This window comes from Labrus bergylta, chromosome 24 (genome assembly GCF_963930695.1).
Source record: "Labrus bergylta chromosome 24, fLabBer1.1, whole genome shotgun sequence".
In the NCBI taxonomy this organism is placed as follows: domain Eukaryota; kingdom Metazoa; phylum Chordata; class Actinopteri; order Labriformes; family Labridae; genus Labrus; species Labrus bergylta.
Window position 1 is genome coordinate 1,564,165 of NC_089218.1, and position 11,134 is coordinate 1,575,298.

At 45.2% G+C, this 11,134-nt stretch overlaps 2 protein-coding genes across 2 annotated transcripts; one reads left to right on the forward strand and one right to left on the reverse strand.

Moving 5' to 3' along the window:
- The first annotated feature begins 1,080 nt into the window (after window positions 1-1,080).
- Window positions 1,081-7,347, forward strand: LOC136178170 (uncharacterized). Its single transcript, XM_065952121.1, has 10 exons — window positions 1,081-1,321; window positions 2,088-2,216; window positions 2,441-2,616; window positions 2,775-2,934; window positions 3,503-3,651; window positions 3,953-4,080; window positions 4,183-4,253; window positions 4,874-5,011; window positions 5,541-5,594; window positions 5,842-7,347. Exons 2-10 carry the CDS (start codon window positions 2,156-2,158, stop codon window positions 5,946-5,948), a joined length of 1,044 nt encoding a protein of 347 aa, XP_065808193.1. The 5' UTR covers window positions 1,081-1,321; window positions 2,088-2,155; the 3' UTR covers window positions 5,949-7,347.
- Window positions 7,348-8,370: 1,023 nt separating this feature from the next.
- LOC109997743 (ankyrin repeat domain-containing protein SOWAHC-like) lies at window positions 8,371-11,026 on the reverse strand. The gene has a single exon (XM_020652343.3). It carries the CDS (start codon window positions 11,024-11,026, stop codon window positions 9,404-9,406), a length of 1,623 nt encoding a protein of 540 aa, XP_020507999.2. The 3' UTR covers window positions 8,371-9,403.
- Between the last annotated feature and the right edge of the window lie 108 nt (window positions 11,027-11,134).

The window sequence follows — 11,134 nt, forward strand, 5'->3', positions numbered from 1 at the left end:
CTACTCCTTATCAACTTCTCCACCATGCCCTTTTTTGAGGGGGAGGGTTGCGTCAAGGAGGGGGAGGGTGTAGGGGTTGGTTTGAAAAAGGGTCTCAGTGTGTAACAGGAGAAGAGACATCTCCTGATATTTACAATGGGAGATAAACAGAATGTCTGCAAGGCCTCAACCAGGATTTGATAACACAACGTCTTGAATGGGAGTCTCCTCTCTTCACCGCTATGCCACCATCACATCTCTAGTTCTGTTCTTCGGGGGTTTGTCCTTTCCATTGCAATACATTAGGCTCGTCTAAAATCATCACAAATGGGGGACAAGGATTTGAACAGTAAACCTTCTGGCTGTGAGGCAGTCATCTTATCCATGATGCCACCGTGCATTCTGGTCTTTTCTGGTGCTTTCTGTCTCTTTAGGAGCTTTGTACTTTTCATTTCAGGACATTAGGATAGTTCAAAAGCAGAAACAGAATAATTTTTATTGCCAAGTACATTTGCACATACTGGAAATTGACTTGGTGTTTGGTGCAAAACAGTTAACAAAAAAACTCACTGGAAAGAAACCGAGATTCAACTACACAGCATCCTGGCTCTGAAACAGAAGTCTTATCCACTATGCCACCATGCAGCCTGTCAATGCAAACCCTTTTTGCAGATTTGTACTTTTCATTTCAGGACAGTAGGATAGATCAAAATCTTCTCCAATGAGAGAATCCCAGATCCTGTTTGGATGGGGACAACTGGGATTTGATAACTCACCCTCTTGGATGGCAGTGTCCTCTTGTAACTTCTATGCCACCATCATGTCTCTGTTTACTTTTTTAGGGGGTTTGTCCTTTCCATTGCAGTACATTAGACTTGTCTAAAATCAACTCAAATGGGAGACCAAGAATTGAACAATCAATCTCCTGGCTGTGAGGCAGCCATCTTATCCACTATGCCACTGTGCATTCTGGTGCTTGCTGTCTATTTAGGGGCTTTGTACTTTTCATTTCAGGACATTAGGATAGTTCAACAGCAGAAACAGAATCAAAATCAGAATCATTTTTTTATTGCCAAGTACATTTGCACATACTGGAAATTAACTTAGAAAATGAGATCAATGGATGGGCACAATAGGTATGTGATCATTCATCCTCTTGCGCGGGAGTCCTCCTCCTTATCCACTTCTCCTCCTTGCCCTCTTTTGAGGGGGAGGGTTGCATCAAGGAGAGGGAGGGTGTAGGGGTTGGTTTGAAAAAGGGCCTCAGTGTGTAACGGGAGAGGAGACCGGAGACATCTTCGGTTATTTTAACACACAGAGTGCTCATAGGATTCTGTCAACGGTAAGTTTAAAGTTTGAAGTTTGAAGTTTGAATGTTTTATTTATTTAGAGAAGAAGAAAAGTTGAAAAGTTTTATCTTAAAAGATTTTCTGTTAACCTATATCGACATATTTCAGAGAAGTTTACTTACGACCTTAAATCCACTTTAAACTCTGATGAGCTGCTGCCGATTAAACGTTCTCTCTCGGTGCTAGGAGCCCCCAAAAAGGAGGAATGCGGCCGCGTATTTCGAAAACTTGTTATTGTTTATGAAATGAAAATAAAATAAGAATTTAATAACAACGATAACAACGAGCCCTTTTCATTTTAAATTGGTTTTACTGAATAGTTTTTGAGGTAATTCAAGTTTAATTTCAGTTAAATTTCAATGAGAACTTTGATATTTTGGTCCTATTCAATATTTTATTTTGAAAAACCTATGACAGGTGACAATAAAATTTCAATGGATTCTTATTCATCATGTCCCTGACTGTTATCCTGAGTATTTTCAGAAGTTTTTACCATATAGTTTTTGAGATAATTAAAGGTAAAGTCTGCTAAAATTGCATAGAGACACTTTGATATTTTAGTCATATTTAATATTTTATTTTGAAAAATCTATGACAGGTGACAAAGATCTTTCAATGGATTCTTGTTCCTCATGTCCCTGACTGTTATCCTGAGAATTTTCAGATGAATGGCGTTAGTCGCGTCAGCTACATAAGTTCATGACCGAACAACTTTTTTTCAGTTTTGTGGAACCCACACTTTGCTTTTGCACTTCCCAGCCACTATAATCTGGAACCTGAACACATCATTTCGGTGTGAGTCCTGTAGGAACAGAGAAGAGGACACAATGTCTCCCGTGTGTGTGCTGCTGATGTTTGTGTGTCTGCAGAGAGGACAGGTGAGCACAGGTGAGTTCACATCACAGTCTGAGTCACACCTGAATGCTTATGGGGGGATGTTCTCGCCATAGTTTTGGTGCCTTAACGGACAGACTCTAGTGGACACTGGAGGAACTGCAGCTGTAAAGTTAGACATTTTAACATGGGGCTCTGTGGGGACTGACTCACTGCAGGAGACAGACTCTAGTGGACACTGGAGGAACTCTGTGTCCGCTCTACTTTTCTTTCTGCAGCCGTCCCTGAAGTGCAGATTCTGAACCTCAAGGTGGAGTACGGAGAGTCAGCCAGCTTGCCCTGTAATGGCTCCGCCTACCTGGGGGAGAAAGGGATCGTCACCTGGGAGACGAGTATGGGGAAGAAGGTGGCGATTCTGCAGTTTTTGGAGGAAAAAGAGTGGGAGAAGTTTGAGGTTAGACACTGTTTGTAATGTATGTTTGCAGAAATCTTCTCGTTGGTAATTTTCAGCGATATTCCTGATTGTTGTTTCAGTCGCTACAACTTTAAAATCACAGTACTATAAACACCTCAGTATCAGGACACTTTTGATTGACAGTCGTGTTTTCTCAGCTCCAGTCTGAGGTGCTGCTGCCGACAGATGAGCAGCTCCACGCAGGAGACTGGTCTCTGGTCTTTCAGCCGGCCATGCTGAGGGACTCGGGGACGTATCAGTGCATCTGGGAGGGACAAAGACAAGCGATCATGTCCACAGTTTGGCTCACAGTGAACGGTGAGAGAGAAGAACTGTCTCTTTAGAAATACATTCAGAATGTAATAGACTGATCTGCATGATTTCTGAACAAAAACACATTAGTCTAATTAAAACATTGAGCAGGACTTTGTCTTAATGGCCTCGTATCGAAAAAAAAGAAGTTTAAAAATCTGATACAGTGATATGAACCCTACATGGGTTGGACTTTTAGACTGAGTCTGAGCGAAGTCTGCTCATGATGCAGATCCGTCCTAGTCTGTTCATCTCTTAATCCGATTTGGAACTTATGACGGAAATGAAAAATTAGGTAAAAAATGACAAAGGCAATGAATGAATTGTTTTGGTTCCTCATCTGTTTCACACACCTTTCCTTCTTGGCTTGTACGGTCTCTAACACTCGAACACTTAAGAGGCGACCTCTGGCCGATGGAGACTCGACTTCTCCATCTCTCTGCAGACTCAAAGCCTGAAAACATGAAAGCACAGACCCTTTCACATGAGACAAGCCTTCAAGAAACAGTACTGATGAAGTGCACAGTATTAATTTATCTCTCTGTTCCTCCTTTCATGCTCCTCCCCCTTAAAGAGCCGCACATTGAGGACGACCTGCTGTGTTTTGAAGGTGAGACAGTGACTCTGAAGTGTTACCTGCCACTCTCCAGGAGTCAGATCCCCAGCAGTCTGCAGGTCGGGTGGACCAAGGACGGACAAACCTTAGAGTCGACAGGAGAAGAGGTACTCCTCGACTTTGAATACAGTTTTTATTACACATTGAACTTGACATGTATATTTGAGAGCATTGGGCCTGATATTTACAGATCTGGGCTCTAAATGACGATACGGTGAAAAAAGTGAAAGTCCTGTTTTCATCACTGTAGTCTCTCTGTGAGGTTCGTTTCTGTAATTCTGTAATTCTTAGAAGCTTCACTTTACTCAGCTCAACCTGCCTAATCAAAAAGCTTCCATCTCACTTTTCATCGACATCATCCAGAGAGATGATAAGCACCCTGATCTGTTGTTGCACCTTCTCTTTCAGCGTACCTACCCTGCTGACGACGCTCACCGTTTTCAAATATCTATAATTTCTACGGAAGAGTATCATCTCAAGATCAGCCCCACACGGTTAGGCGACAACGGAGCGTACCACTGCTGGTATAAAACCAGGTCAGTATCCTTTATGTGTGAAGTCAGCGCTCATACAGAGTTCATTCAGCGAGCAGTGTTCGTGCTTCTGTTACTTTAAATAATCTTTGTTTATACTTTCAGGGACTCCGAGTCGCCCAGGCCGGGGTTACCCAGCATATTCCATCTGTCTGTGCTGGAGTCGACCTTTAAAGGTATTCCAATGAAAGAACGATGAGGTTTTATCCTCTGATGTCTTTCAGCTTTGTGATAATGTTGTAGCACTTCAGACGGATTCATTAAAAGACACATTTTGCTCTCGTTCAAGCTGATGTGTTCTGCCAACAAACGACTCAATCACTGCTCAAGCTAGGGTCACCATACGTCCCGATTTAACTAGGACCGTCCCATTTTCAAGCACCGTGTCCCGAGTCCCCATAAAATATCTATAAAACACTAATATGTCCCGGTTTGGAACAGTCCCTATCCCAGTTCCCTAAAACAGTACCATGCAGCCTCTGAAGATGATGTGTTCTGCACACACTGCAGGTGTCCGTTTTCAGTCGGCCGCGGTGGAAACGCAGACACACAAAGCCGGAATAAAACAACAAACACAAACGGTGGGTACAGACAGGAAGTAGAACTGTTCCGGTAAATATTTGGTGTTCGAAAATACGGCCACCCGAGGTCAAACATGAGGCGTGAATCCTTCTTGGAGTCCAGACGTAGAAACTGGAAAACTTCAGGTTCCAGCTTCATGTGTCAGGAAGTGAGCTCAGTGTTTGTAAATGGCTTTGAATTCATGACTGTTCTTCACCTTTTATTTCATCCACAGCCACAGTATATACAGAAACCCATACCAGATGGACTTACAGGACGATAATAGTCACAGAAGACGACGCGACTGAAACCGTTACACCCTCATCTGACCTAAAAGCTAACATTCTGGACGTTCACGCACAGCCAGCAAAAGGTGAACCTAACCCGAAATTTACCAAGGAACAATGCGCCAAAGCAGAAGACAACATTTAACAACGTAACCACCAATCTGCATGAGTGCCATAAAAAACTACTCTGCACACCAAACCAAAACTTTGAGCTACAAGAAGCTAAACCTTCTGAAGAGCTCAGAGGTTTGCTGCTTGTTCCCCGACTCTGCAATGACCTTTTACCCCTCAGGAGACTCACATTAGCACCGGAGAACAAGCTTTCTCGCTGAATTAATCTACCCGGGTATCCACGGCCCACTCTGAATGTAAGGGCGCTCTCACACTAGGCCCAGATGCCCCGTATCGTGCAACTTCACAAAAGCTTTGCTAAATGTTATCAGTATTTGTCTGTTTTCTTTTTTTGCTGCATGTTTCTGCACGCTGTTGTATTTAACATCTGATACTTAACATCCTTTTGCATGACTTTTTCTGAAGCTGCAGTGTTTTGAGCTTTTAGGGCCACCATACATGCGACCTCATGTCGATGTGATGATGTTTATGTTGTCACAACAGAGGCGCAGACAATGGCGGCCCTCCAGGAGACGGTGATGTCACATCAAGATGAAGGTGAGCGTTCAAAAACTATTTTTAGTGATTGTGACTATAGACGTATTACATTTAGGAGGGTTACCACGACAACGACGGCCTCATTAAAGCTCCACTGAAGCGTTTCTACAGTGTTTAGTCCTGACAAAGATTTTTTATCCTTTGATTAAAACACAAGTCATCCACACGTGATGTTTAATCCCGATATCTGTGATTGGATGGAACTCAAACCATATTTCGTCTTAACGTGTTCATCTGCCCACCTCAGTGACGACATCCAAGTCTCTGCCCTGGGTTCGGATCGGGCTAATCGCTGGAGTCCTGCTGGTCACAGCGGTCGTTCTGTGTGTCCTGAAAGCTCGACAGAAAATATAAAAGAGGAAATGAGGATTAATGGATCGACCATTCTGTGAAATCATGATTGTATTTGAGAGTCTGCTGCAGACGAGCTTACCTGTTTGAATGAAGGTGTTTACGATGGTCGGACTCGCCAGAGATAAGAACGTGAACTGTTGATGTGGACGATATAAAAGTTAAAAAACAGAACTTATTTGGAAGCTTTGAGTTTGGTCCTTCACTCACTTTGTGAATGTCCAGAAGAAAGCCACTTTGAGGATTTCAAATTCTTTAAAAAAAATATTTACAGCCAACTCTTCAGAGTAGGGATGAAGTATCAACACAGCTCCGCCCACTTCTCCAAATATGGTCACTTCCTTCTGAGTCATCAGCTCTTTAAACATATTCTACTTTTGGTCAATCAAACAGGGTCTCCCTCAGAGTGTCTCTAAATACGACAAACCACTGAAAAAGTTGTTTTTCAGGTTGTCATTGTAGCTACTGGTAATGCTCAGGTAAACCCCGCCCTAACTCCTCCCCCTTTTTCGGGTCTAGTTAACTCTAAACATGACCCATAAGTGACTAAATGAATATTAAGCTGTAGCAAAGAAGACTTGAAACTACAAATTGAGACCATAAAACTGAAACCTTGTGGAGTCGCCCCCTGCTGGAGATGAGAAAGAATGCAGGTACTTCTTACAGACGGTGTATGATATCTTCCCTTTTGCTTGTTTTCATTAAATTGAAAGAAAGGAGTTGTCAGACTGATACATCGCTCCTTATAGAGACTGTAGGACTCTGTAGGGTTCAGGACTGAATCAGGAATAAGGAACAGGTGCATCCTGCTTAGATTGAAATCCAATATAGAAACGAGTCTGTGCCAAAGCTGCGCTGTACGAGGCCGTCATACAATCCATACAAACCTGAGCAGCAGTTCTCATTGACCTCTATGTGAGTGCAAACTCTGCACACGTTGAGGAGAAGCTTCATGAACTCTGCTGTGGGTTCGTCTGCAGAAACCGCTCTCTCCTGAAGGACAGACGTCATGGATATAAACGTTCATGAATTCAGTGTCATCGTGACATTAAAGCTCAGCAGTTAACACCTTCACACGCCTTGACCTCGCTCCTCTGATCTCTCACAGGTCTGACATTCTCCACATGTCACGTTTAACGTCTCTCTTAAACTCCGCCCACTGTTTGCATCCAGAGATGACTCTTTCTCTCTTTATAACAAACGCTGGTTTTTACAGTCGTTTCCACAGTTCTCTCTAATGTGGTGAATTTAGACTGCAGTACCCCTTTTAAACACTAGGTGTCAGACCTACATATTGCTCCTTTTAAACTAAAGATGAAGATATTCTTTGGTTCATAAACGACCTGTAATAAAGTGTTTCTTGTTTTGTGTTGAATTAAAATAAAGTTTTGTATCACCTGTTTTTTTGTACGTTCTGTACGTATCAATGTGTAAGTGACGCCTTCATGTGTGCAGAACATTATACAGTCAACGTATATTAATAGACTGTTCTAAGACACACACACACACAGAGCTCGGTGTAAATGACATGAATGTGCTCTTAGGGGTTCACGACCCAGAGACTTTGAGAGTTGCAGAGACTTTTTATTTGTTCAGAGTGAAGCTCTCTCCAGTGGTTCGACTTTAGTCTGCAGTACCCATTTTAAACACTAGGTGTCAGAGTTACACATTGCTCCTTTAAAGTAAACAAAGCGTGCTGTCTGACTAACCTGAGAGAGAGCTGCTCTGACTCATGATGACATCATGGAAAGTCACCTCCACATTCCTCCAGGTGAGAACTTTAACTGGCACCGACAGGTTCAGGTTGTGCAATAACTCCAGTTCTGACATGAAGCCCAGTGTTTGGGGATCGACTCCTAATCCTGCTGAGTAACACACCGAGTTATGTAACGGTTTAATACTTAAGATTTCTCAAACAAAGAGCGAGTTCAGCCTCTCTCACGCTGGTTTCTGTTGTTTTCTGTACCGTGAACTAAAAGAAAGAATCCCCTGTAAACACTTATAGTCTCCTCCTCCTTTTCTACTCGGTTATTTGATTCTTTCTGCTGCAGAAACAAAAACAAACAACTACATCAGTTAGCCTAACGAGCATGTGTTTGCACTGCGGGAGGAAGCCAGAGTACCCGGAGACATGCACGGGGAGAACATTCAAACTCCACAGAGAGGCTCCTGTCAGACGGGGATTCTAACCAGGAACCTTTTTAAGGGTTAAGTTGTTGCTGCAGAGCGCTAAGGGTTAATTTGTTGGCATGCCGGGCTGCAGAAATGTTCAGCTTTGGTCCTGATTACAGACTGAAGGTCGAGGCTTTAACTGGATCAAGAGAAGCAGGCCGACCTGCAGCGTGAGGAATGTCAGCGTGTTCACAGAGTATCTGCAGGGAGGGGGGGAGAATATCACAACATGAACTGACTCACAGGTGAAGGCTGGTAATGACAAACTGTTTTATTCTAAGTGGCTTCAAAAAGGTGAAAATGTGAGTTTAGAGGAGCAAAGAAACATTTCAGAGACCTAGGGCTGCACAATATATCGAGTTTTTAAGATATATCGATATATTTTCAAACAAGATATAGTGTAAGACAATATCGTTAACATGTATATAGTTTATGTTGCATTAAAATAATGTTACAGAGGTGTCAGGTCTCCTTTACCTCATCTCACTGATGATGACTGACTGTCTGTCCCTCTTAACCCTGCTCCTCCTCTCTCTCTCTTTTATTGTGTTTAAGGAACTTTTTTATTCTATAATATTACTTTTTAAATTCACAAGCAGGTGGTTTATTTTTCCATGTGTTTTCACTGTTAATAAAATACATATCGATATATATCGAGTATCCCCATTCAGCTAAACAATATCAAGATATGAGTTTTGGTCCATATCGCCCAGACCCATCTGTGAGCATAGTGAAGTGCTGAACACGTTTCTGTTCTGTGTATTAGTCAGGATATGTATGAACATCTTATAGAAACATTTAAACACCCCCATAACCATCATAATAATAATCTGCTGGATAAAGACGACAACTTTCTTGAGGCTTCAGATATCTTCTTCATTCGGCTGCACAAACATCCCGTCCCGTTTCACAAGGACTCAAAATGTTATTATTCCTCCTGTAAAAATGTCTGACGTCACAGAGATCGCCCCCGCTTTAAAAAAACACACAGGTCAGAGATTTAACCTCACAGGTCGCAGGGAGTTGTTGCTCTACCTTGAAAGACGACTTTGGATTCCAAATATGTTTGTTTTGTTCACACACACTCTCACACACACTCACACACACACAATCTTTGTAGCACAGAAAATGAGCTGCGGTAGAACATCAACTCCCGGTTCTGTGAGGTAAAATCTGTGTTTGTAGAGAGTGATGTCACAGCTGTTACAACAACTTTCAGTAGACACACTTTGATCCATCTTAACCCTCTAACTGTCCCCGCCTCCTGTCCCGTGTCAGTCCTGGTCTCACCCAAAGAAATGCGTCTTCGGTCTCGACCTGAAGGACGCCCTGGTGGATGTCTCCAGCTCGTCGCTGTCCCTGAAGGACGTGCTGTGGAGGATCTGCGACGTCCTATCGCGGAGTCTCTGCAGCCTGGGCCTCATCTTGCTGAGCGACGACTTCCTCCTGAGCGGTTTCTGTCGGGGCGGTCGATCCTCGCCGTCCACGCAGTCGGCGTCCTCCAGCTGAAGCCGCCTGAGTGGCTTCAGGTTGGTCTGGAGGACCTTGGAGAACCGCCATCGTGCCCCCTCGCTGTGCGTCTGGTCCTCTGAGTTGGAGCGCGAGTCGTACGCTCCGATGATGTCACGGATGTCCATGCTGACGCTGTTGGTGAGGTACTGGCAGGCCTTTCTCCCGCTGTAGTCCCTGATCTCCACGTCGGCGCCGTACGCCCCCACCAGAAGCTTCACCACCTCCATGTGATTGTGCATGGCGGCCACATGCAGTGGCGTGTACCCCGTGTTGGAGCGAGCGTCCACGCTGATGGGAACACTGTGCTGCTTGGCGAAGTTAATGATCATCGCGATGAGCTCGGGTTTCCCGTGTTTCGCCGCCCAGTGCAGGCAGGTGAACCCGGTGATGAAGTCCTTCCTGAGGACGAGGCTCGGCTCGGTGGCGAGGAGCGGGAATAAGCGGCTCCACTCGCAGTCAGAGGCGCACATCATCCACTCGTGCTCCAGCGGGTCCAGCGTCAAGGACGTCCGGTCGTCGTCCGGACCTGAGGTCAAGGAGGCGGAGTCACTGTCGCTCCTGCAGGAAAGGTGGACGGAGCCGCGGAACACCATGCTGCGTCTCACCTGGGGGGAGGAGCTCATCATCACCTGGATGAAATGCTTCCTGCTGCCTTTAGGGGAGCCGCTCCCCTCGCTGTCTGACAGACTGCATGCATCATCATCATCATCATCATCCTCCACCTCCACCTGTCTGCTTCGCCTGGTCACCACCTCCGCCTCCACCTGCCCTGCCGCGTCTACCTGTGCTGTGGGAGTGGTCTCTGCAGGTGCTGGCAGGTTGAACACAGATCCCTCGGCAGGTAGAGGTGATGCCTGGATCACTGATATTTCCGGTATTTCTTGTGCTTTTTCAGCCCGCTCCCTCGAGGACTCCTTCCTGTGAAGACTTCCTCTGTTCCCCATCTCACCTGAGCTGCTGTTCACTTCCTGAAACACACAGTCAGACCCCTCACTCTCCCCGCTGTCCCCTGCTGTGTCAGGTAGACTGCTTTCAGGTGAGGAAACACGCGGAAGTCTCACCTGGCTGTCACTTCCGAAACCTGATCCAGGTGCGTGAGGGGCCGGCTCCTCCGCTGCGTCATCGCCGCTCACCTGCGAGGCTGCGGGCTGTCTCTCTGCTGCCTTCAGGGACCCTCGGAAATTCTTCTTCAGACACACACACTTAACTCCGTCCTCCGTTTTCACGTAAGCCACGGTGTCCACGTACATTTTAAACCGGTTCCGCACTGCAGCCTTCTTCTGTGGATCCTCCGGGAAAACGGACCTGAAGTGCTCGATTAGCTCCGAGTTCTTCACTTTTCCGCCTCTCTCTTTCAGAAAGTCCAAAACGGCGTCCTGAGAACACTCCAACGCCATGTTTTTGAGTCACCTCCCCCCCACGGGGCTTTAACGGCGGGATAACGGTGTCAACATGCTCCCCTCCGCAACCGTCACACCGACTAATCCATCCGCAATGAAACGACG